Raw genomic sequence first — 27,562 nt, forward strand, 5'->3', positions numbered from 1 at the left:
TGCCAAGTTCAGCAGCTTAACAATTGTATGAAATTGTCACGTTTTTCTTTAAAGAATTTTTTATTCCTGCTTGCACTTCAAAAAATAATGTGTGCCTTGTACACAAATACAAATCTTGTATTTGATAACTTCATAAAATGGAAAAATAGTTGATCTTTGAAACCGTTTACTAATGCTTGAGACAGCCCTTAAAGGCAAACAATTATCATGGTATTTGGGGGTTTTGTGCCAAAACTCTTTTAATTCAGAATTTTCATTTGGAAAGTTTCTTCAGGTGTTTTGATGGAATAGGGAGACACTAGATATTGTCTCATTCCTACCTCTCTCCCTCACAGGGTGGGGGGGGGAGAGAGAGAAGGATCATTTCACAAAGATCCGATTATGTCTTATATAGTGACCTGTAACTTCCCAGCACCAGGGCATTGCTGGAATCAGATGGCCACAATCCATGTTTAGTACTGAAGTCATCCAGGAAGACCAGCGTGCAGAGAACAAGTACCACACACTTCATGAAGACTCAACACTTCAAAAATCAAGCCCGTCTGACTTCAAACAGTATTTTTATTATTTTAGGGATATATTTGTGATGTAATTTTCTTTCAACCCCACCCCCCCAGATAACTGACTTGGAGACTTTTTATTTATTTTTTACTGTACAGACATCATCCTGAAGGAGGGCTCTCAGACAGTCTTTTCACTTTGTTTTAGGCTAGAGCATCACCAGGTGAGATTATTCTGTTCTTGTCAAACAGGAGATCATCCCATTTCACCCTTGATTTCTAGTCCAGAGGTGAATACGCTACTTGTTGAACAGTAATCAATAAGTGAAATGTTTTGTCTGCCTGTTTAATAATTGAAGCTAACAATATGCTTTAGTTAAAAAGCCTCTTCATTAAACAGAATGTAACTTATTCCTCTCTCTCTCCTCTCCTTTACTCTGCAGGCATTTGCAATGAAAGCAGATGCTTCTTTTTCTGCCCTGTCTCAGAATGTCTCAGTTACAAAGCTGCCTTTTTAATATTGGTCCAACAGAAATTGCAATCTTGCATTTCAAAATGTTATCCCTTTTTATTCTCCAGCTTTAAAAATCAGGGTTAAACTGCTTCTTGATTCTTCTCCTTTCTTTTCCTGGCCCATTTACAGTATGTTACAAGACCCTTATGGTATCTTCCTACAATCTTGTACAACACCTATTAACACAGAGTTCCAGACTTTTAGGGAGAGCTTCAGGCACAGCTGTAATTCTAACAGCAGATTACAAAAAAAAAAAAAAAAATAAAAATCAAAAGAGCATTGCCCTGAAAAACAAATAATGCCAGAAAAGAATTATTGCATACCTTGAAGCTGTACTGCTTGGAAATTGCTGCAATATCGTGGGCCAAGCTTATTAATCACTTCCATGGTTTCCACAGAAATGGCTTCCTCAAACAAGTATGTGGGGCCGAGGCGCCAGGTCAAGGAGGACTTCTGTTTCCAAACTCGAGGAGTAGCTATGTACCCATAGACATCAACAAAGGAAGAGGGTTCCATGGAAATATAACTACCTGGTAAGGGCTGGAGATACCGCATCTGCAGCAGAGGAATAATTCACCGAGAGAATTCAATACGCTCAGGGTTCCTTAAGGTCTTTTTCCCTAGAAGGTACTGCCTGCCTCCCCTTCCCTCCAAGAAGCCTCACAGTTAGCTGTGTAACATGATTATCACCATCTACTGTTTAGAATTTGGACTTTCAGAAGTATAACAAACATAAGCATTCTGGAAAGGTCAAAGCTACTTCTTTTGTTTACAGAACACAGTCAAAATCATTTCCAGTGTTGTCAACAAACAACCTTATCTTGACCGAAGACTTATTTTTCCTGTTCTTAACTTAGTAACTCAGACTGACTTTCAATGCAGGAAGCCAAGTTACAAATTGCACCTTGTATTAGCCACTCAGAGAATAAAGAGTTTTTGAACAGCGTAGTGTCCAAGTGTTTCAATTTGCTTCAGTGAAAGCTACGTAGTCTAGGAAATAGGACCATTTATTGTTTGTATCAAAATAAGGATTCAGTCTCCTCAACTGAGTCTTTTATTTTGTTTAATGCAAACAGCTGTTGTAGGAAGTAGCTAGATTTTTTTCTTTTTTGGAAAGAAACTATATAGAAATTCATGCTTAGCCCAGTCTTTAACAACTTGCTGTTAGGATGAGAGACTCAGCATTTGCCACTCTCTCACAGCTGAGATGTTGGAGACAGGGCTGGTCAGTATTAGGAGGCAGGACTTGATACTGGAATGAACAAATATTATCTCTGATACAACATAGTATACTCACCCACTCCCTAGCCTCGTCAACTCAGAAGTAGCTTTTGATATTTTTAACAGCCTTTGTGTAATTCTGATTTCTTACACAATCTTTTCTTTGCTGTAGATGTTAAGAAGGTGTGAATCATGTCAGAGACCCCAGCACAGGGACCATCTTTTATTTACTAAATGCATTTTTTTTTTATTATTTATTATGAGCTGTTTCTCTTTATGTTAAACACATTTGCTGTGAATTCTTTAATCAATTGCAATGCTTAGGCCTAGTTTTATTGATGACTTTCAGTCTCATTTGAAGGAAGGCAAATTAAATTAAATTTTCATTCTTGAAATGGATATAGGTCCCAAAAGGCATTTAGAAGACAGATCATTTTTCTCAAGTATGGGAAAGAGAATATTTGGAATTAAACAGGTTGCTTTTACAAGGGAAGTATAAAACACACAAGTGAGCTTTGCGTATGTCGAGACTGACTTGAAATATGGGAACTGGAAAGAAGAGACCAAGGTTACAAGATACAATTAATAAAAGGTATCTATTTAAAAACAAAGCACAAAAAAAAAAAACCCACACCAACTAGAGCTGCGAAAAAAACAGGCTACATTTTTAAAGCTGCCAGGCTCCAGCATTCAAAATCCATAAGTCAAAACTCAGTAATTATTTGAGATTAGCTTCAAAACCAGAAGCATGATGACAACATAAGCTAAAGGTTCTTCTCATTTGTCCTTTAGATTCTAAACCCTTCAGGTGCATTTTGTATTGTTTTCTCATGATGTCTTGTGCAACCAGGGAAATCTTTAATTCACCATTTTTCTATGTGACAACTGTGATTCTACTTCTATGTAGAAAGAAGATAGCAAGAAAGGTACAACTGCATTTCATGAACATAACCCTTAGTCACCTGTAAACTAGGTAAACACCACTCTCAAACTGAGTGTAACTGTTGGCAATTTTGAGTGGTTATCTGCTTATCGGTGGGTGAGAGAGAACAAAGGAAAAAAATAATAATTCAAAGCATCAGTATACACTGATATACTTCTGAGCACAAACATTTCCTCATTTGTTTGTGTGATACATCTTTAGTGACCAAATCACCATGCTTTGAGTCTATCGTGATTACACTGAGAAGACACGGTATGTGTACAGGGATTCCAAAGTGAAAAGCAATGATAGGCAAACGCTCAGCTGTCAGACACACGTTCTACATAGAAAGTCCTTACCTTTGCGGAGCCAAGCGTCTGACCATTTATATATGCTGACACAATGCAGCTCTTCTTTGCTTCCTTAGCAACTGTCACTGTGAGGTGATGCCACTGGCCAGTGACCAGCAGCTTGCCACAGCCAAACTGGACTTGCCCTGGAAATAGGGAGGGATTTAGGACCTCACCCTCAGGTTCCATGATATCTGTAACAACAAGAACAGTGGACAGTCAACAGTACTTACTGCCACACAGAACAGGCAGGAACTAGCTGTTTCCTCAAGTCCAGTCCCCACGGCTTTGCACAACCATATAACTGACATTCAAAAGTTTTCCTAGAACATCTGTGAGTTTTATCATATATTGCAGACTACAAGATAATTCTCAATACCTACAGCAAACTTAAAACTGAAATACGACCATGAATAACAAATGCAAAAGGAGTTCAAAAGAAAACCAAAGAGACAGAAAGTGTCATTAATGTTCTAGGTATTTATAAAAAGATAAAACTTGTTAATGAAAAAAATCCAGATAATCACAGGACACAAAACTGCAGCTTGATTGAGAATAGCCTCACCAAGTGGCTGGAATTCCACTTCCTCTGTGGAAATGACCAAGGAATGGTCCTGAGGGGAGAAGCTTATTGAAAAACAAACAAATTCTTGCTCTGTTCTTGCCATGTGCCTTATGACAGTGAGGAAACGGACTGGGTGACTGTTGTGCACTACACCAAACTTGCTAACCAGAAACCAGCAGGAGAGAGTCAGACCACTGGAGGGAGGGAACATTCTAGTGCCTGTAGACAGGAAAAAAAAGGCAATTAGGAAAGTGGTTTCTCTGTGCAGATATTAGCAAACTGCTTGCTGCTTCATTTGTAGCCCAAATCATGTAAGAACCAACATTAGAATTTGAGGTTTAATTTCTCATTGTTTTTCTAGATTTTACTGCCCATCTTCAATGTTATAGAGACTGCATATGCAAGTGTGTGTGCACATATAAGTGACCTAAAATTGACTGATAAGAAATGATTGCTAGATCTCTGTTTCACAGAGCTCATCACTTCGGTAGCACTGAGCCAGAAACAAGTTTTATGGAATCCACAAAATTCAGGAAGCAAGAGGTACAGTATGAATAACCATTTTCCAGTACACCAAACAGAGGATTTTCATCTATAGGAGAACCCCATTTAACGTTAAGTGACACAGTTTCTGTTCCTTCCGTGGGAGACTACCCTAAAATCTGGTGGTTCTTACTTGTTAAGACTGTTTTCTTAGAGCTTTGTGTTGCTAATGTTTATGTATCACACTATTAAGTGGCACCTGATGCTGCATTTTGGAGAAACGATTTGTACAGCTCAGAGCTGGACTGGGACACAGACAGAAGCGTATTGAAGCACACACAGTTTAGTTGCTGCCATTTCTTACAAACAAACGCCTTTAACTGGCCTGAAAAAACAAAACAAAACAAAACCCAGTACATTCAGAAAGCTGTAGGTAAGTCAGAAAGTTCTTACCCATGCCAATTCCACCTGAGACAGATTGCTCTGCTCCCGGGCCCATTACAGTGGCCAAAGTAGGGAGGTACAAACACCTACAAAAGCAAGGAAGTACCCATTCATCAGAAACTTAAACTCGTCCCTGAATGTCACCAGTGACTTAATACTGCACAGTCAAGGTAGCAAGGAAGAGTCTATGCTATCAGCAATAAGGCAATGTCTCTAGGCCAGAAAAGCTGGCAACATTGCTTCACAAGGAAGAACTCAGATGAGAGATGTAACTAGCTATGTCCAGAATAAGGGCTTGAGAAGACTGCAAAGCAACTAATGAAGAAAGCAATAGCAGTAGTACCCATATCCTTCCATGGACATGTCAAATTCCACAAACGATGGAGCCAAAGAAGTGCTGCAGAGCTGGAAGTTTCGTGGTGATGTCATGGAGATGAGACTCACTGCAGTCTGGAGTGCCAATGCAGACCCCTTAGACAGCCAAGGGGAGGTACTGAGAGGCACAACTGTCTGAAGAGCAGTTTTATTGTCCACTGTGATCCCCTTTGAACCTACAAGATCAGCATAGTGCAAAAACAGATCAGTGTCTGCACTACTTTTTTTTTTAAAATCACAGGCGTTGCCCACATTCAATTCATCACTGCTAAGATCTAGTGTTGCATGAGGCATTGGCTCTTCAACTAATACATCCTCAGTAACCTGCAGAAATCCTCAGCAATACACAAAAGCATTCCACTGAAAGAATCTCAGAATAGTAGGCTAGCAAGAGAGATGAGTTTACAGAAGAGAACCATATTTTCTCTCCACACCTCTTCAGGCAGCTCCAAACTTCACTTCTAGTAAAAGAGGTTCTTAAGTCCCTGGTTCTGTTTTTCTCATACACAGACTATTCAATAGTCCCATAAAGTAATGGTTACTACCAACACATGGGAGGAGATCTGAAGAATGACTGCAAAGAATTTAAGGCCCAAATCTGCACCATGCTGTATCAGGTGTCTCAAGCATGAGAATGGTGTAGGTGTAAAATACTACTACAGAAGCCTTTCAACTGCAAAATATGTTAGAACAGAGAACGGACTGTGATGGAAAATGGCCCATAGCAAGCAGACTGCTGGGATATCCTAGGGATAGCAAAAAGCAGTTATCTCTTTCACATTTTTAACTATTTCCAGCTATGACTGGCTTGGAGCCAGTCACAGCTGGAACCAGCGATTTCCTGCCATTACAGACATCTATAATCCAACCACAGTATCAGTAACAGGCTGTTCATTGAGTGCTTACCTTCATTCAAAGCTGCTTCGGATGAATCACTCTCCTGACACGAAAGTACTTTAGTCCTGTTTGTGCTGGGCTTGGAAGGTATTGATGAAGGCCTTCCCAACCAAAGAAATTGCCTGGAAAAACAAAACAATAAAAAAGAAAATACAATAAATACAGATACTTGGTAGTCACAGCAACCATGCAAATACAATTCAGACCCTGGGAGATCAACTTTATCATTGGAAACCAAATTTTAAAGACATCTGAAATAAAACAGAATGAATGCTTTCCATTGTATCATCACAAATAGATGTCTTGCTTTGATACTTTCGCCTTTCAAGACATCTTATCAAAAAATAAAAAAAATCAGAAGTTTTATTTTTTCAGCAATACTTTTGTATTACTACCATTTTTTCAGGGGAAAAAAACCCTATGGATTCTTTAAAAAATGAATTTGTTCAATTTTTTATTAAAATAAATCCACTGCATATCCAAACTTCATCTGCACTTTTATCTTTACTAGGTACACTTCGTGCCTAGCATCTGTGAGCATTAAAGGAGAAAGCACATCTTCAAAGTAGAAACAAGACTATACTTTATTTCTGTATCTGTCATTATTGATCTGAGCTAAGAGACAGTCACTTCAACTCTTCAGGAAACAGTTTCTCCATGTGAATATATGGATATATGAATATATATTTCTCCAGGGGAGAATAATCCTGAATCACTCTAGTGTTTTGCAGTTACTTAGTTACCATTCATAAATGGCTTTACAGCCCTTGCAGAGATGATTCAGGAGACTACAGACTTACACCATTTTCAGTAATTCATTTAAGCATATAACCTGTGACTAACAAGTCAGAAATATTAAATGAGTCTTGAAACTAAAAGTCTTGCTGAATATGGGCACTACATGAAGTGTCCAATTAAAACACAGACTTTACAAAAATTTGCACCACTAAGGGAAATTTGTTCCATTAAATATAATCTGATACCTTAACACATCTGGCTCAATAGATTGTGAGGCAAGCTTCTCAAAAACTCTCGTGAGGGGCAGATGCAGTGGATGGCTCTCATTGCGGAAGGCATCCTGACAGGAAGCTATGATAGTGCTCAGCAAGCCAGAACCACACATCACCTGGCGACTCTTCTCTGACTTCACCAGGGACTGGATATGATCAGCCACAGCACACTGGATTTCCTGAGAAAGCTGAAAGACAAGGAACTGAGGTCAGTGACCTGGAACTAAAACTGTACATGGCGACTGCATTTGTTTTTGCAGTTGCTGAGTCTCTGGGTACAAAAATCTGGCCCCAAAAGACACCTCTAAGGCAAAAGGCGCAAGTGCAACTACATGGCTGTTCTATAAAACTGTGCACCTGAACAGTCTGGATACATCCACAGCTGAGTAACTGCTCAGCTACCCACAGCTGAGCTTTCTGGAAACACCACTATGGTAGTGAGGGATGTCAACAATCACCTGTCATGCAAAAGAGGGAAACACCACCAAGGGCAGGTTATTAGGTATAATTTTCAAGACCAACACATTTACTCGGAATGTATTTAACATGGGGAGTCATGCTGACATATTCTGTTCTTCTGCACTGTTGTGAAAGCACTGTTGTTTAAACAAAACTGCGTGTAGCAAAGTCCTGAAACACAAACACTTTGTCTACATATTTTGCTGAATTGATGCTTTACTTCACTATTGCTTCTTAATGGTCTTAAATAGTTTTTAAGGAAATCTTTGAGATTTCTAAGATTTAATTTTTTTTTTTTTTTTTTAAAGATTTTAAAGAAACCCTTAAGAATTTCTGAATTCTCACTATCTTTAGAAGAATTTGTTCCCACTTAGGAGAGAAGCCTACTCCATTGACAAGACTAGGTTTCTCTCAAAAGTAACTGTGCAACATATTTAAACAAATGTTTCCATTATTCCCCATCCTCAAGAGCCCTTTGGCTTTCTCACTCACTCTTCAAGGAAATATCTATACACATTTTTAAAGAAAAACAGATGGTGGCAGACACAGATTATGACATTTGGATTCAATTTTATGACACAAAAGAGAAGCAACTTCACTGGATTCTGCACACGCTAGTTTATTAAGTGTAAAGAGCAATTCAGCTCTTTTGCATGTAGACCAAACTTTGAAGAGCTCAAAACCAGTACAGGACAAATTCAAAGCTGAAAAGCAATTTCTTTTAAAAAGTGCTCAACAACCAAAAGCGTCAAGTGGAACACCTGGACAACAATAGTAGTGCATCATGTGTAAGGTACATTGATTTTGTAAACACAACTACTGATTTTGATACCTGAGGAGAGAGTTCTTCAGATAATCTTTCCTCCTGTCTCAGACTGTTCATTTCCAGTGACATAAGTTTCAATGTGCATCTAATTACATGCAGAAATCCTCCACCAGACTAAACCAACATCATTCTTCTTCTAAGGGGAGGAACTTATTTCTACTGTGTATCAAAGCCTCAGTAACTTTTTGGAACTTTAAATTATTATTTACCCCATTTTTGACTGGATGAAGGAAAGTGTCTGCATATATAAAGCCATGAGAAAAGAAAAAAGAAAAAAAAGAATAGTACAAGTCTTGATTAAGTGAAACTACTAGTTTACTCCAAAATAAATCCAATAAAACCATAATGGCATACAAAACATTGATTGTTTTCGTTAGCTTAGCAGCTTTGTCAATACCACTATTACCTTGTTTTGAATAAAATGTGCTGTTTTCATGGATCTTAGTTCCAGTAAAATGAGATATCAGTGGAAATACTAATGGTGGCCAGGAAACCAGGCTGTGTGTTTCTATGTGCACGGATTGATTTTCGTAACACATACCACTTGCACCACGTGAATCAGGATATTGAAGGTGCAATCAGAATGCAGTTGGGCTCACAGCTCTGCCTCAAATTTGAGTCTAAAGGGCAAAATGTCACCTAGCAATTTGCCTAGTCTGCTTAAGTAGTTCCCAGATTCTTGCTCCTAAGAGCCCATAGTTGCAAAACTTGGTAGTTTAATTCAATTCATTGTTACTCCTCTTCAAAACGATCACGTGATGTGTAAGATGACTAAGAACTTTGAACCTTCAGTGGTGGGGGTTAGTTTCAAAAGGATTTTCAATTTTCTTAGGATTAAGAATGATACGTCAATAATTGAGTGCACAATTGGAAAAAGACGACACTTTTCAACCTTGGAGCACCTTTCACTTGAAAAGCTATCAGCCCTTCAAAGAAAATTAGAATTAAGTTCTAACAATACAGTTTTAATTTTACTAGGCATCAAAAGTAGATTTTTCAAGAAGTTTGAAGTGTCTCAGGGCTTCAAATTATGCTTTTAAAACAAAAAGGTAGACACCCATGAGTTTAAAACCCATTGGCGATAAAGAGATTGGGTCTAATTCCAAAAATCAGTTGTGTGTTTTACCCTTTAAAATGTTATCAAAAATAAATCATTCCAAAATTCACCATAGTTAAAATGATCTTCAGTACAGTTAGTCAGGAATTCTGGGCTGAGTCCGTATGTCTTCAATCAAAGGTACGCTACCAAGATTTTAGGATAACTTCAGAGACACTGACTGCTTTTTAAGGAGAAAGTGCATAGCACGAGAAGTGGTACAAATGAAGTGGCAGGCTGTAGGACTGGAAGCACAATAGGAAAATTGCTGTTACCAAGCTTCAGAAGCTGTTCTGTCAAGGAACAAGCAAACTTCTTACTAAAAGCCCAAAAATAACCTTGAAAAAGAACATGTAGACAGGCTATGCATTTAAAAAAAAAAAATAAAAAAAAAAGAAAGCTGTGCTGTAATCAGAATAGGTTAATAAAAGAAAAGAATCCTCAAGGGGACAAGGCTGAAGCAAAGCTTGCAGAAAAGTGCTCAGGGGAAAGAGCTGACCTTCAGCTGCCAACCCTGGCTAGAGAACCTGCTGCCAGGGTGTTTGTGGTCCCCTTCTCCTGCCAGGGTTCTGGTCCCTTTCTCCCACAGCCTTGGCAGTGAAACCCAAAAGGGAATGAAGTTCTAGCCAAAAACTTGAGGAGCTTCCCTGCGCAGCTCACTGCAGTAGTTCAGGAACTTGGTGTGGTATTAGCATTTACATTAGCAGTAGTATCATTAATAGGTGTCTAAAGGCCGACAAATCTCAAGTGTCACACAGCCTTCTGCAGGCCATATCTAACAGTGTCAGAGAACTGTTAGGGTTAGAATGAATTACATTTTTAGGAAGCGTAAATATTTGGAAAGTGTTATGTTCTTAACATCTGCAGTAAGAACAACTTGATTTGGCTAACTTTAAGACATAGAGATAAAAGACCTCTTTCTAATAAAGTTGCTAAGTCCTTATTGAACTGTTTTAGTTTTACAACAGTGAATATGACAACAGTTCATCATAGAAGAGACATGGATAAATAGAGAGGATAAATCCAGCTGTGGCAGAAAGAATATTATTTAGCAAGAGTGTAGCGTATAAATAATTTACATAATGAATGACGTGATAGTTTTGTTGTGGTTCTTTTTGTTTGGTTGTTTGTGTTGTGGTTTTTTTTTGTTTTTTGTTTTTTTTTTTTTTTTGGTCTGCATTCACAAGAAGACCCAAGAAACAAGCCAGGAAGATGACGCAGAACTGAATCATGCTTTGATTCTCTTTTACAAATTTCTTGCCTTTCTCCTCCTGGCCTTGTGAGATCTAGGAGCTCTCCTTATCTGACATTGCAAACAGAAAATACAGAAAATATCTGGCATAACACTTAGAAATCTTAAAGTCATGTTCCAAAATGCCAGACAAGGAGGAGATACGTCCAAGGGGAACTTTTAAGGTAGAATAAACTGTGAGTGTCCTGAGCCACAGAGTTAAAGTAGATGTTAACCTGTCTGACTTGTACTTATTTTTCGAAACATGTGATAATGCCATCATTCATCAGTGAACAGGAAACATAAGAAAGGAAAATCTGCCTTGTATATTGTTAAACTGTATGTAGCTTGATGGGAACTGCCTTAGATGTACTCACCCTATGTATGAACATGAGCAATAACTTCAAAACACTGACTACTGACTCAAAGACTGTCTCTTGGGGGTTTTAAGGCTTTTAAGCAAGTGTTCATACCCATATGACATTCAAATCATTTTTGATCATATCTAGGAATGTCAGCAATACACAACCACAAATCTGTTCTCAGCTCTTACTTGTCATTCTGGACAGTCAGAAAAATGGTTGAACTGCAAGACCATCTGTTTTGCTGTCTACTACTGTTTTTTCTATACCTACATGCTCAGCGTTGCTTCAGCCCATTACTGCTTAGGTCTGACAAAGGTCACCAAGCAGCAGCAACTTTGGCAGGAAATGGATATTATTTCTCAGGGTCAGAGTCAAAGTACATTAATTTTATTGAGTTCCATTAACGTTTCTCTAAAGGCTGTGCTTTCTCATTGCCATTTCTGTGAAAGCAAAAGATCTGCACATGATTTGCACATTCTGAAGATTTTTCCAGATGAATTCCAAATATATGGGCCTAAAAGATCAATTATAGCTCTAAAACAAGTTGAAAGAGATGAGCTACTAACTGTTCTTCACCATTGCTGCTAAAAACAATATGCTATTTGACTCAGTCCTAACTTCAGAGCAAGCAACTCCTTTGGATTTTTAATTTAAAATTGAATGAAAATCTTCAGCAAGAAAGCTCCATCCACAAAGAAATTATTTCATCTCTCTTAACTGTCACATTGCAGCACTAAAATAAAGAATAGCACTGTTTGGTACAGAAGGAAATTCAAAGGGTAATTCCTTCTTTTACTAAGTCACTTAGTTCCACCTGTTGCATCGGTTCTTGCCTGACTTGCATTTTCCAAGAAATTTGTTTCACAAGGGTTTGTGCAGTGGCATACATTACAAGGAAAGGTATTTAAATCCAGCCTTTTGTGTCACTACCTGGTAGCATGAATGAGCTGCCCGAACTATGAGACACAAAGTTCTCACCTGCCTTTAAACAGAATTACCAAGAAAATCTTATTTCCTCTATCCTTTTTGTGGCTCATTTGATGAAAAAATCTTCAGGCCTTGTTAATTCCTACTCCAAGTCTAAGGACCCAATGTAACAGTAGTCCCAATTTACCCAATGCAATCCTATTCACAACAGCAATACTAAACAAGCAATATCAACAATAATTTCTTGTTGGCTAAGAAAAATGAGCAAGAAATGAAGGAAAAAGATGAACACAATTAAATACATGACTGAAGTATCTCAAATTTGTGCTCCAGTCCTTCAAATTTTTAAGAACACTGCCATCTACTGAGGATCTGACAGACTAGACTCTCTCTCTCACAACTCAGCCATAGAGCCAACTCAGATTCACATTCTTGATGGCACTCTCTCTCATCCAATTAACCATTCTACTTGTTTATCAGGAATTCATTACTGTAATTATCAAAATTTCAATAGCTGCTGCCTTGGTTCTGCTACACAGAGTTGGGACATGCTGGCAGTTAGTTGCACTCCCATCTTCCACAACTCTGGATGAACAATCTGGTTTTATTTCAATCCCTCTGTACGTACTTTAACCATATTCAAGTATTTAAGACAAGATAGCAGATGCAATGTAGGCAGTTTACTTGTTCAGAGTGGGTGCGTGTATCGGAGGCCAGACAAAGCAAAACAGAGTCTAAATTAATTGTAAGCTTATGGACTGTTAGACCTAAAGAGCCAGATTGTTCTGGTTGCTAGATCAATTAGCAATATTTTAACAATTTTCAGTGGACTAGTTCTGTTCATTCCTTGTTATTGTTTATCTGAATTTATAACAGGAATCAAAGCCCAACTCATCCAAGATTGCAAATAAAAGCCACACACACAAGACACCAAGACACAGGTAGGAAACACTGATTTGAGCAAAATTCACAAGGACCCACTCTCAGACTCACCTGAGAGTGTCCCTCTTTGTACAGCTTTGGCAGCAGTCTCACCATAACACAGACAGCACCTGGATGTACAATGACACAGTCTCTCATTTCCCACCTGTAGGAAAAAATATGCATAAGACTTATAATTATCATTAACTGCAGCAAGGAGGTTATAACCAAGGTTCCAGCAGAGTACAGTATTAAACCTGTGTAGCAGTAACCAGGCTTGGCATTTGAAAATGGAGAAAATTTGAAAATGTCTCAGCAAACAATACAGATGACCTGGAGCAGATGGGAGCCTCCTGGGAGTAACAAAGACAGGGCATAACCTGCTCATGATCTCATGTGTCAGGAACCTGCAGGTTGAAAGATGTGCAGCAGCCTCTTTAAATAAACTTTACCTTTGAAGGTACCTGAAGTACAGAGAACAGACAACCAGAGGTCTCCGTGAGGCATCAGCCCAGAGGTATCATATATTTTTTATTTCCAAGCAGTTTGTAACTTTGGTCAGACAGTAACTTCAGTGCTTTCAAACCAAAACAGCAAGATGAAAAGATGAGAGCCTGGATGAAATCAGCATGCCACCCTTCCCTTCTAACACCGGAATCTACTTAAACTAGTAAAAAAAAGTTATGTATCCGCTCTTCCCCACCAGTTTTCATTTTCACCATGCATCACCTTTGCACACTCAGGCACAGGAAAGAACTGAGGCATCAAAGCTACCACAGAGAAAACTTGCTTATGCCATGATGCAGGCTAGAGGTCAGATGTACCTCTAAGACAAAGGCACTTCATAGCAGTAACTCTACTCCAGGCACTGCACGTTCATCAGCATGTTCACAGAATCATCAGTATTTCTGGGTGCACCTCTGAACTGGAGCTGTGATGTGCACTGTTGGAAACATCTATCCCAAAAATATTTTATGAAGAAAGCACAGGCAACATCTAACATCCATAGTTAGACAGAAAAAGTAAAGCACAACGTGCTTTCCAGTCTGTATAAATCAAAGGGCATAAGTAAAAGAGCAAGCATAAAAAAAAAAAAATTGTACGAGGGACCTGAAAGGAGCATAAAATGCTGTAATTAACACCTGTTAGCCATGACCAAAAAAGGCTTATCTAATACATCAGAGCAGCAAGTAATATGTAGCACACTGCCACACAGTGACAAATAATTCTCACTGCACCCTCAAGGAAAATACCAAATAACACTTTCAAAGCAGTTGCTCATTTGCTGCATTTTCTGTGTAATCGATCAAAATCGGATCTGGTATAAATACCTAAGAAAACAGTGACTCCAGTGTCCCTGACCAGCATCACACTGCTCCCCTGTTGACACTGGACACTCACTCTCCTACAGAATACCAGATAAGCATATCCCATCAGTCTTATCTCCATCCCTCTCTGTGGTTTTCCAAGAGGCCTTCATTTTCTGGCTTGTCTTAGCAGAAAAGCTGCCTCCATGCACCACCTCCTCACCCTTGCAAATACCCCAGCTTCAGGACTATCCAGTCAGCCCCATGATACCACTCCCTTTACCCCATCACTGTCACTGTGTGGATCCCAAATGCACTCTGCACTGACTGTTACTTAACGGCAAGACAAGAAAGAGGGCCTGGGGACAAAACGAGATGCCACAAAGAGCCTGAAGAGCCATTAGCATAATCTGTGCAACGGTAGCTGCAGCAGCCATTCTGCTGGGGTGGGAACAAAGAGAGGCTTTCCTCCCAAAGAGAGAGCACCCTCACTAACACAGCTTGCAACAAACCATCTCAAATCCCCAGCAGCAAGAGGAAAAACAGGAGGTGGTTCAAACTAACACAAGAGCAGGAACACAGAGGGCCGTTTTTCAGACAGGAATGAAAGGGTGAATTCCCCCGTTACTCAGCAGCTTGCAGCATCATTCACCACAGGACAGTGTAAGAGGCTAAAATATTACCTAGTTAAAATGTTGATATTCCCGTGTCTGAGTCACAGGCTCCTAGAACTACCAGATCACCTCCTTTCTCCCTCTTCAGGGGATGTTAAATCCATGTCACAGGACAGGGCATCACAGGCCACCTACACTGGCTGCACTCAAGTTCCTCCTTTCAAACTGTCTAGCTCCATGCTGAAGCCTTTTTCAGGAGGAAGTGAGAGTGTGGAGTACAGCTAGGAGGAAGCTGCATAAGGGGAACCACAGGCTTGAAGGAATGCTGGGAACTTGATTTCTTAGTTTTATTTTCAGAAAATTTACTGCTGGAAAAGGATACAGGCTGTATGTCATGAAAATTGACAGCTTGCTAGAATATGTTCTGCTGTTTGCATACACTGATGACTGAGGAATAGTCTAAAGCAAGGGCTGAAGAAATCTCCCAGTTATAAGCACTGCACTCAACCTTTTTAAGTGTAACTCCAACCAGAAATGTTTTTGAGAAAAAGACTGGGAGATCCAAGATAAAGCTGCAGACACAGGAAGGGGCAGATCTCACAAACTACGAAATGCAAATAATTTAGAACTGATTTACAGCTGACAGCTACATTGATCTCTGGTGTAATCTTTGCTTCCTGCTGTACTCCACTATATCTGGCATGCAGCATGACTATTCCTTTCCCAGCTTTCTCTATTTAAGCTGTACAACTAGATGAGCCAGCGTGTGCCTGTGTGGGCACACAAATCAGGGAGCATTTAAAACCATTTAAAAGCTTTTATTTTTAATATATCAGGTGACTGGAAACAGCTACTCACAACATTAAAAAAGTCAAAATTGATTGGGGAATGTTCAAGCGGAGACTAATTATTAGTTGCAAGTCCCAACAACCCTCCTTAGAATCCAATCCTGCTCACACATTGCACGTGCCAGAACCTTCAGCTCTAACTGTGCAACTCTCAGGCTTCTGTGTCCCACTGCTCCACTAAACACGTATGCCCTAACATTTACCACTATTTACCTTTCAAAACAACATGATTTCTGCTGTCTGAAGGCCTGGAATTTGGGACTGTATGACTGATTTGTTTGGTCTAGGGAAATGTTGCCACACCCTGCCTTAGTTTACTACCATATAAAATGCAGATACCAGTCTTACTATTATATTTCCTGTAGTAAAATCAGGACTTACTTCTCCTCAGGGTTTTCCCATAACCTGTATGCCGAGGCAGGTAATTTGTTGACTAATCTTTTGAAAGCAACAGGATGTTCTTCTTGAGCTTCAGGTCCCTCCTGATCATCTCTCGATGGCTCACCCACCTCTGGCTTTATCTCTGTGAAATAGCTCTCCAGATGGAGGGTTCCTTTGACCATATGATCAAGAAAATTCAAAATCCATATGCAGTTCTTCAGCCATGCTGGGAAAGGTTCTGAGGAGCAGAAAGCTGCATCCAAGAATTCTGCAAATGTCCTTTTCTTCTCAAGGCTCAGAGGGTTTTGCCATTCTCTTCGTGTCCAGAAACAACCGAGTGACCCAAGATCCTCTGCCATCTTTTCAAAGAGGCTGTTCCTCTGAAAGAAGTCACTGTTTACAGGGTCCAAGTGCAGGGCTGCTGTTATCCCCCGAAGTGTGTAGAAAACAAGCTCCATTATGCGATTCTGTCCAACTGCTGCCCACAGCCCGGATGGAGGGTCCTGCAAGGCACCTTCCATGTCTGAGAGAAGAGACAGGAGTCCATTGAATCCACTGCAAGTTCTGAAAGCTGAATGACTTTTGGGACTCTCCAGTATTCTCAGGAGTGACTATAAACACCGGGAAGAAAGGAAACAAAAGAAACACTTTAAAAAAGGGTAAAAATAAGAATATTTTAAAATTGCAAGTTTTTAGCAAAATTCTTTCACTGAAATTTCACTCAGAACAGAAAAAAAGTTAGTCAAAGGTAAGGTCACCACCTCACATCTTTTCTCCTTCTCCCTTCTCCCATGTACCCACAGAGTCAAACATCCTAGATTCACACATACCCTCAGGAGAAAACACACAGCCTGAGAGGTGAGGAATGGTGCTCACAGGAATAAAGTAAAGAAAAAATTCCTGCATTACATAGCTTAGCTAGTTTGGCCAGAGATACTGTTTCAGACCTTTGGCTAATCTCTGATCAATCTTCTCAGACACTTTCAAGAAATCTTGAGATGAAAAAAAAAAGTGACAAAGCATAGCCCAAAGAATACAGCAAGCAGTAGGCTCTCCTCATTAAGAAAAGCAACAACAATTCCCATTCTCAGTAGAGTTATTTTTAAAGTTTGCACAACGCTTTAGAAGAAAAACAACCATGAAGAGTCAAATCCAAAGACAACGAAGCTATTAAGTTTTCTCTAACTTCTGTGGGCTTAAAGCAGGATATAAGTGAATGCCACTTGACAATATTACACAGGTATAAAACCCAACCTATTCCACTTGTAAATTTGAAATGCTACGGGCTTGCCATTGCAAAACAAATCTAGCAAAGATGTTAAGAGTTATAGCAGTGGAAGTAAAGTCAGTGGGAAAAAAAAAAAAAAAGAGGTTGTGAGGAAGCAGTCTAGTGTATTTGAATGCAATCCACCCCAGGTTCGGGAGACATTCAACAATTTATTTTGTAAAGATGATGCTCTTTCAGGCACTGGGGACCTTCCAAATTTGAGTCTGTATCTTTTCACATTGGAAAGAAGTCCACTTTACAACCTGGTGAAGAGGAACAGTTCTAACAAGTGTATCTCCCAGTAACAGGATCTAGGACTGTGAGAAAAGGTTGCCAGAACTCGAGGGGGAAGGGAAACGCCGTTACTGCCATTCAATTTTGTATGATAATGCATCAAACCAGGCAGAGACTTCTGAACAGGGAGTAAATTTAATAACTCAAGAGTTGAAGTTATCAGGATGGCTTTAACACATTTCAGAGAAGGTCAACAGTAACCACATTTCCTCCAGCTCTAACTCAGTTAGAATTTAATCGCCTATGAGTTAGTATTCCTCTGTCTTGAATCTATAAAACTGATGTCTGCTGGAAACCCCCTAACTCAGTTAACGTTAACAGAATTTATTTCACATTCCATTATTTGTTATTCCTCATAATTGTCCACGTGCCACCCTGGAATACGGCAGTGCTAATTACATTTGGGCTCAGGCTTTAACAGCTAAATATATATTAGCAAATCAATCTGAATTTGTGTATAACACAATCACAGTCCCAATGGATGCAGATAATAAATTCATTTGCTTACATTATGTTTTAATACAGTTATCATTTGTCAGAATTACACACCGAAGCTGCATTATTTTCATATTAGTTTGGACACTGCACTCAACTTCTCCACAAACATTGTTAAACTTTACTGTTTCAAATCAAAGCTATAAAAAGCGACAAAATTTAAAGTAACATGGTTCTTTTATCACAAAAACAGCTGCTATATTGTGCTAAAATGTGAATTCTGTTCACACCTGGTAGAGAAGGCAGAATGAAACTTTAAATTAATTCTTACAGCACTGCTGCTTTTCAGTTTGATGTTTATGACCTAAACCAGAATAAAGCACACTGATTCTTTCCCCTGCTTCAGTTGCTTATGGATCAGACCCTCCATAAACATCCATAAGAATCCTCCTTACCATGAACTCACTTCTGTTTTTCCCCTAACACTGGTGTATGCAAGAGATTACCAAATTAAGGACAGCAAAGCTACAGCCTCAGAAATGTATCAGAATCTAGCTGTTCCATCTCATGCCTACCCTGCCCCCTCCAATCTTACTCTTTTACCTCTTCCCACATTCTCCCTCCACATCGCCATTTTCATTCACATTTGTTTGCCCTTTCTCTGTCACATTACATATAACCGCACATACAACAGTGCCCTAATATTTGCCACCTCCATTTCTCTGTCCTGTGTTACTATTTAAGTTCATGGTAAGTTCATTTCAGTCTGATACTGAAGGAAGGTGCTGACCACACAGACAGCCCCCACTAAAAGTCAAAGCGCCTGATCTACCAGAATCAAAAACTGGTCCGTAGCTCCTTCCTCTTCAGCACTTACCTTCCTGGAAAAACACAATGCTGGGGAAAGATTAAGAGCAATTTGCCACAAGCCAACCAGTTTCCAAGAAAACAACAACTGACTTGGAATCCATGTTAATTACCTTCAGCAGATCTAGTTTCAGATTTAGTTCCCCTTGAGTAGAAGAACAGAGGGCTCCAATAACAATGCTCATATATTCTTCATAGTTGATGACTGATAGCTGCTCCAAGATGCTAAGAGTAGCACTCCTGTAGCACTCATCATCCAAAAATATCTTGATGTACGGCACCATTCCATAGTCCTTTAAAACAACTGGGGAAAGACACATTATCATTTGTTACTTAAAGTATCCTTTGTTTGTAGTTTTTAGAAGCAGATTTTCAGTGTTGGTGTGCAGTGCCACATTTCTACAAATACAGCGCGAGAGGCAAGAAAGAAAATACTGTTAAGCTAATGGACACAAACTGAAGAGGACAAGAGGGGATAAAAATCACAGGATGATCACAGTCTCTAACCATCAGAGATGACAGTTTCCCAATTCAATAATGCATGAAAAGGTGCCTAATTATTTTTCAGCTTAAGCATTCCTTTAGTTTATGAAGGAGACTTGTTTGTGAGGCAGTTTGTGATGATACATTTGCATGGTGTAAGATGTTGCAAATGATGACTCTAGAATTCAAGAGTGAATTAAATGAGCGGATTCCAGTATTCAGAAGATTGTTTTTACTCCTGTATTACTACGTTTTACTATGTTCCACAAGACTCCCCACACAAACATCTCTCAATTGTGCCAATACTGAATGTACGAGTGTGACCCATCATGTCTCTGATCACGTCAAGATTTCACATAATAGACACCATGGAAGAAAAACATGGATGAACAAACAATACATAAAACTTTCACACACAATTTTGTTTTCCATGAGTAAAGTTTACATCTTCTGTGTAAATGTTTTAGGGTCATCCACATGGATGAGGGAAGTAGCACAACTACCAGGGTAAGTCTCATTGTGGAGAATGTGGATATCTTTACCGTATTTCTGGTGTAACACTGTCATCCCTACACTTCTCACTGAAGCACAAAAGCCAGAAAGTTCGTTGGTGCTCCTGAAGAGGCATCGTGACCACTTATCACCAAGTATCGCAAAGGCAATGCAGTCATGTCATTTCTTACCAGTGTTCCTTACAGACCCCAGAGTAAGTGCAGCCACCATCTTCAGCATGACAGCATTTAATTCCTTCTCAGTGCCTTCTTCTGGAGCAGGCAGTTGGGTTCCAGCTGTCAGTGTATTAGAAGCAGTAATAAAATTTATACAAGATGTGGTTAACTGTAGCTAGATTATCTTAAACCAAAAAAATAAAACCAATTCTCCAGCAAATTCTAGTTCAATTAAATATTATTTGCAGACTACTTGAACTCTAAAGTGAGCAGCAAAAGACAGCCAGGGCACTGTCTAGCAATCAGGGTTTAGTCTGGAATTGGAAAACACAGGTATGACTCTAGGCTCTGCATCCCAAACTCTTCCATAACTATAGACAATACTAGTAATAGCTATGTTTCTACTTCCCACTTATATAGCTGATGTAAAGTGACCTGTTCAGTAATACCTAGCAGGAGCACACACAAATAAAAGAACATTACAGCTTCTGAGCCGCAAAGTGGAAAAATATAGCAACAGATAGTACATAGATAGCTAAACTAAAAGTGCAAAGCAGAAAATGTCTGCATGTATAAAGGCAAACATTTCCAGAATCAGACAGTGTAAGATAGGGGGTTGGTTTTGTTTTGTTTCTGTTTTGTTTTAAGCTCTAAGGCCCTGAAGTTTGCAGACAATTTCTAGAAACCAAGAGAGGGAATCCGTGATCCCTTCACACAGTGTGTTCCCACTTGCCCCTCTTCATCTTTTCATATGAAGTTACAAATTACCTAACTATTCAGTCACTCATTCTGTACAATTTTCATCACTAAGTGATCTAAGGCAGTAAAATACATCAGCCAGCTGATAAACGGAAGAGACATACAACCGTTCTTGGCAACTTATCTTGACACTCTTTAAGTACTGTCATACAAAATTCTAACTCTCTGATATCAAGAACTCAAAGTTGAGTTTCCCAGGTAATGGGCATCCACACGCTGGAACTTCTGTTGCAATTACTATTCTGTTTGTTGCTTGGAATAAACATATATAAATTATCACTACTCCAGAAGTTATACCTAGTACTTTGGGTCCCTCCTCTGTTAAATGACTATTATAATGAAATTTAAAGGCATTTCCAGATTCATACAGCACAGGCATTTTTAACATGATTTAAAATAGTTTAAAAAAAGCTTTTAAATATGTGAGCCTTTACCATAAGTCAGCAGTACCCTACAGTTACCACACATGGACCATTACCTTCTTGTCAAATAACTATATAGGAGATAGCTATATCGGATACCTATATCACTACAATCGATAGTAGCACTTGTGAGTACTGTACGTCCAAAATTCAAGAAACTGCCTTCCATCATCAGTCCTCAGGACTAAGTGCTGTTTTCAGAGGAACTAAGTTCCGTGGGAAGCTTTCTTCCTCTACTATCAAGCTGGCATCTCAGAGAATCCTAAATCAAGATCAGTTTAGAAATGCAGGATGAATGGTATCCTTCCAGAGTAATTTACTGTACATCGGTGAAGAACAGTACATGAACTGTTTAGGATAGTTATAGTTTCATTCTGTTCACTAAGAATTCAGAGAAGACCTGGCTTAGTATGACAGACACATCTAAAATTTAAAGTTAGGCCAGCTGGCTTCCAGACATAAATCTAGCTACTCAGTATATTTTTTAATTGATTGCAGAAAGAGATGTATTCTTTCCTATTGATATGCCTGCCTCAACAGTCATCTCAAATGACAGAAGTTGTACCTGACTTCCTCAGGATCTTGGCTTGCTTCCTCAAAAGTGCCAGCAGTAGGCCTAATAACCCTGAGTCCCGGAATATGTCGCTGAATAGCGGATCCTTCTTGGTCATGCTGAGAAGACACCGGAGAGCTGTTAAAGTGCAGATTGGCACTACATTTTCCTTTATCAAATACTGAACCTTCTTCAAAATTTCATGGGGGATGTAGGACAGGTCTAGCACTATTGACTCCACCAGTCTGAAAAATTGGACCTGGACTGGGTGTGGTTTGAAATGGATTATGTCAGTAAACTTGTTGATAGGTTGTAGTGTCCATTCCAGAAGAAAGAAGTTCACCATGTTCCAGGCCCATATGGTACCAATTGCTCCTAAGATTCTTCCACAAAGGTGCTGATCATTACTTTTCTGAAAAATGGACTGCAACACCTGAAAAGCCTGGAGATTTTTCACTGTCATTCCTGCAAGAAAAACAGGTGAGATCCCCCTTTGTGTTTTTTTTTCTCCTTTTTAATCATAAATAGAATTAACGTTTTTATCTGCAAGCACTTTAACTATTAACGTTCAATCACATCTGAGACCAGAAACAGGAATCACAGATACGAAGAATGTGACTGGGAGGCACATCCTCCACCTACAACCAGACCATCCAATTGATATGGTCAATTCATTTTGATGTAGGTAACATTCAGGCTTGTAAACTTTAAGCATTTCCTCACTCTTAAGAGGCATACTGAACAGATTCACCCCCACCTTTTTTTTTTTTTTTTTTTTTTTATTATCCACCTACATATCAACATGTATATACTGTACCAGAAGACCGTGTCCGTTCAAAATCAAAGTGCGGTAATTGCGGGTGTACAATATTGCCAGAAACTTTCAGTTCAGTTTTTCCACAGGTTGTAAGGCAAGTCAGCATGTCCAGAATCTCATTCAGATAGGGGTCTCCTTCATTTTGCTGCAACCCCTCACATCTAGCAACAAAAGTTGAGACAGTCATGTGTTCATGCCTTAGTAATACAAACTTTTTGGACCTAGCAGCATGTACTGAATCAAACACGAACATACCATGTCTCTCCTAGGTAACTAAACAGTTTGAGCTGTCGCCCCAGATGTGTAATAGTTTAGACCCAAGACAGCAACTGCCAAAGGGCAGAGACATCTTGTCATGCCATTCTATTCTGTACCGCACAGAGAGGATTAATTCTTAATGAAAACTGCAGTATCTGGGCATGGGTTAGTGGCAGAGCAATAGATACTATAAGTTAGGAAAGTCTTTCAGAAAGAAAATGTTTTATAAGCAAGGAGAAGAATGGCAAGGGAAAATGCTAGCATTCAATTTTAGCAGGGAAAAATGTGACCTGGTGGGGAAGAATATCCTGTAAACAGAATTTTCTTTATCTGAAGAACAAATTCCAAACATCAGAAAAGAAAAAATCTGGCAAGGAAAAAGTTCAGTGGAAGCTCTCAGCCTACCCTTTGCTGCCAGTATATGCTGGAAAGAGACAAAAAACTGAAGCCCTGAGCATCTGTATACTATTTCTGTCTCCCCAGCCTAGTTTTATCAGTTTAAAAGGAGTGAGACAGTCATAGCCCTTGCTGATAAAGATCATATGTTTCTTCCCTTATGTGGATAGATTTTCTTCAGAAATAGCCATCTTTCAACACAACTTATTTAGAAGAGAAAGCTAGACACTCCATGGTAACTAAAGAAAACACTGCCAGAAAAAGAGACAAAGCTTCTTCCAATTGTAGGTCAGTAATTTCGTGCCCTGCAAAAAATCATCAGAAATAATATCCACCTAGTTTGGATCCATGAATACTCTAGATTCAAATTACAAATACCTCCTAAGCCTGACATACTGGTCAGGGACCAAAGTTCTTTCGAGTGTTGGAGAAAAAGTACAAGATTAGGCAAAGCCATAATGGAAAAAACAATGTATTGAGAAGATCTGGAAGTGCTCTCTTCATATAGTATTAAAGAAAAAAAAAAAAGCTAAGCGCTTCTGGGGAAATGGTATAACATTCTGTTCTGACGTAGCAAACTCACAGCTTGTTTAGGCAGTGAGAATAAGAAGACTAAAAGATTCTGCTTTGCACTTTTGATTAGGATGACTAGTTTGAATTTAATCTGATATTTTCAAATTCACCTCAGTTCAGAAGAACTTAATCTTTTTAGATATAAATTTGTGTGAATTTTTGTCTTCTGCACTGCAAGGAGATCTGCTTTCACTCCCTAGCTGAGTGCATTTCTGGATTAAGAGTTCACCATAACTAAAACAAGGTTGGACTAGATGATCTTAGAGGTCTTTTCCAACCTGAATGGTTCTAAGATTCTAAGCATCCCAGATCCCTTCTGATCCTAATAATTGATGAAAACCTTTGCCTTCTGTTTGGTAAGTCCCTACCCCACCTGTAAACTAACTTCTCCTACAGTTAATTTCTGTTATGGTTTCAGTAGGAGAAGTTATGAACTGCTTCCCCTCCCAAAATAGCAATGAAAGACCCAATGTCAGAGACTATTACTGGCTTTGCATCCACACAGGATTACTTATATGACTAACATTTTAAAGCAGACCAACACACCTTCTGAAAATGAAGTTTTACCATCCTCTAGAAATCAACAAAAAACTTCTACGCTTACCTGAGTAGAACTTTTAGCAGGAGTTGGTAGCCATCATTATTTTCAAACTCTGTTAATAAAACTGATGATATGGGATAGGAATCTTTCACAAAGCACAAGATGATACTAACAGCTTCACACACATCACAAGCAGGTAGGGTATCAGCCAGTTTAAAGAGATTCTGAATAGCTATTTTAATGCAGTCCACAGCTGTAGGGAAAAAAAAAAGGCAGGTATTTAAGAACTGACAGTCAAACAAGTTTGAAGTTACTGACAAAAATGGAACAACAAGTTTTTAACGTTAGACAAATAGTCTAGAAAGAAATGAGGTTGTAACTCACAACCAATCATGATATCATCCAAAAAAAGATACTGTTCCTCTGGCAGTGCCATCAGCCTTGTATTTCAAATGCTGATGAGCCTCACATTACTGAAAAAAAGTTTTGTGCTTGTCTACAAGAGTGTGATCAGGTGGGATGGACTCTTGCCAGTAATTTTCTTTTTTTGTGTGTGGAAAAACCCTCAGTTTCTAGATGTCTATCATCACTAAATAAAGCTCCTGTCTGGACAGTAAAGAGCCCATGGTGTTCAGTTGACTGAGTATCAGCTACTGTAGAGATAAAAATCTATCCCAGGGAAAATTTTCTTGGGAATTCATTCGCAGGACAACCACGATTAAAAGAGAAGCCAAATTACTAAACCAAACCTTGTAGGTATAGGATGCTGTTTCTGGTCTGAGCCTTTGAAATTGTTCGCAGCACACGGCCTGTGGGTACTTTCCACGAATGGTTACACTGGTCCCAGAGGGAAGCAGTTGCTATAATTAATGACTGAAGCTTATCAGCTGCCAGAAGTTCCTCTACACCTTGTTCCTCTCTGTACATGTTAAGCATTATCTGAAAAGAAAACAAACATCAGTTACAGCAAACACCTCAACAAATACCTGGGAGACAGAGTCCAGCAGTAACCCAACATGACCACAGCTGTACGCATCCACTGAAAACCAAAGCAGCACAAAACTCTGGGTGTGGTCACTGCAGAGCTTATAGGGGGACCACAGTACTATAGTATCAAAGCCCTCCTAAACATGTAAACACAGGAACTAAGAAATGAAAACTGGATACAGTGAGCCAGGTCTAACTGAAAAAAAAAAAAAAAAATCTAAATTGGTGGTTGTTCTATCCACCACCAATTTTTGAGCAGTTAAATGGGGAAGAAAAAAAAAAATCAGTTTAGCTGCTGATGCCAGAAGATAACATGCAGTAAAATTAGCAAGTGTAACTTCCACTAGGATATTTTTTGAATTTTTGATTTTTGAATATAAGTCATGTTGTTTCACTTAATAACAAAATAAGAGATAACTGCATCATCTAGATTGTTTTATAATGCTTCTGATACTTGTTCAATGATTTTTCAGTCCTAGTTTATTCCTTTCTTTGGACATTTGAATCACCACCAGTTCCATTCTGAAGCCTGAATGAATATGAGCACTCTGGGCAAAGAAACTGCCAGAGGGGCAACTCACCTTAACAAGCATCTCCTGAGTCTGAGTCTGATTCTCACTTGTCTCTCCATCATCACTGGTTTTCTTCGGAGGAAAAGTAAAGAAAAGGTACAGGCACTGCATCAGAGCAGCCGGAAGGCCAGATCCGATGATGTTCCACAAAGTTCTCTAAGTAAGAAAAACCAAAATCAGCCCCTCCAGAAGCTGACTGCACTTTCCATATGTTTCTACACACCAAGCGGAGTCTTAACAGGTGAACCAGCTACCTAAGTACTTTATTCTTAGGAGTACTCAAGGGCACACTAGCATGGCAATCCTATCATGGCTCTAGAGACCCACTTGGGAGAAGCAAACACACTGACCATGCATTGTCACAGCTCTTCCCAGAAATTCCCTCCCCAAATCAAATACAGCTTTGACAGATGCTTACTGTGCCCTACATAAGCAGACCTACAGCTGATAAAGCATATAACCTGCAAACTAACTAGCAGCTAAAATAGTAATAAATCCAGGGGCAGACAGTGCCTCCTTTATCATAAATTCACAGGACACCGCAGAAGCCTGGTATGTTAAAAGCATAAGTTCTCCATTCCATCCTTGACCCCAGCATAGCAGCAACTTAGCTATAATTCCTTTTATTTTGCAACTCATTCAGTAAGTTCACAAACACTTCTAATTATAGCTTTTATAAATAGACACACTGCTTCTTCACAATGTTTCTCAGCACTTAGATTCCTTCTATCTCTACTAACAACCCTGTACAACTTAAAGAAGTGGCATCCCAGGGTGCCCATTTGGCATGCAATAATCAAGTCCAAAATCAGCAAACTAAAAAGAAGAGTGGGGTTTGTGATACAAAGTTTTTTGTGAGTCTGTACTAGAAAAAAATAGCAACATTTCTGAAAAGCACAAACCTCATCAAGAAGCTTCACACTGTGACTAACTATATATAATTTTATACACCTCCTTCCTGTGACACAGATCATGCCTACCAGCAGCCAACAGTAAGATTTTGTTTTCATTTATCTAAATAAGGAGACAAACTGCTCAGCTCAATGCCGGGGATAAACGCACCCTCACACACCACCAGCAGGCTGTACTGCTGGTGCCAGTCTGCACCGAGGATGGGCATACAGGAATGCTTTGAAGTGCTGCAAAATGAGAATGCAACCACTATGTATCACACAGACAGATCCTTACCAGTCATCTCCTTGATACGTAAGCTGGAGTGACAAAGAAAGGCTGAAGAGCAGCAACAGACAATGGAGAAAAATCAGATAAATACTAGAAAAAACAGCTCTCTGGTTATCAAAACAAAAGGGTATCTGAAAGGACAGAGCACTTACTTCCCTATTTTAGAAAAGCTTGGACTATAAACCTGCTAGCAGTTCTCTCTCTGACTATACCCTGGACATGCTGATGCATA

General features: G+C 39.3%; 1 protein-coding gene across 1 annotated transcript in view; it reads right to left on the minus strand.

Moving 5' to 3' along the window:
* WDFY4 (WDFY family member 4) overlaps window positions 1-27,562 on the minus strand; it is a 127,455-nt gene that overhangs the window by 94,277 nt on the left and 5,616 nt on the right. Inside the window, exons 4-20 of the mRNA XM_035538924.2 lie at window positions 26,158-26,304; window positions 25,339-25,528; window positions 24,653-24,842; window positions 22,822-22,982; window positions 22,017-22,469; window positions 20,286-20,390; window positions 19,233-19,423; window positions 16,257-16,867; window positions 13,179-13,272; window positions 7,255-7,469; window positions 6,281-6,393; window positions 5,834-5,835; window positions 5,343-5,542; window positions 5,009-5,085; window positions 4,073-4,291; window positions 3,517-3,701; window positions 1,338-1,569 (exon numbers count right to left, since the gene is read on the minus strand). Coding sequence (XP_035394817.1) covers window positions 1,338-1,569; window positions 3,517-3,701; window positions 4,073-4,291; window positions 5,009-5,085; window positions 5,343-5,542; window positions 5,834-5,835; window positions 6,281-6,393; window positions 7,255-7,469; window positions 13,179-13,272; window positions 16,257-16,867; window positions 19,233-19,423; window positions 20,286-20,390; window positions 22,017-22,469; window positions 22,822-22,982; window positions 24,653-24,842; window positions 25,339-25,528; window positions 26,158-26,304 — 3,385 coding nt within the window. The remainder of the gene's footprint in view (window positions 1-1,337; window positions 1,570-3,516; window positions 3,702-4,072; window positions 4,292-5,008; window positions 5,086-5,342; window positions 5,543-5,833; window positions 5,836-6,280; window positions 6,394-7,254; window positions 7,470-13,178; window positions 13,273-16,256; window positions 16,868-19,232; window positions 19,424-20,285; window positions 20,391-22,016; window positions 22,470-22,821; window positions 22,983-24,652; window positions 24,843-25,338; window positions 25,529-26,157; window positions 26,305-27,562) is intronic.

This window comes from Cygnus atratus, chromosome 7 (genome assembly GCF_013377495.2).
Source record: "Cygnus atratus isolate AKBS03 ecotype Queensland, Australia chromosome 7, CAtr_DNAZoo_HiC_assembly, whole genome shotgun sequence".
In the NCBI taxonomy this organism is placed as follows: domain Eukaryota; kingdom Metazoa; phylum Chordata; class Aves; order Anseriformes; family Anatidae; genus Cygnus; species Cygnus atratus.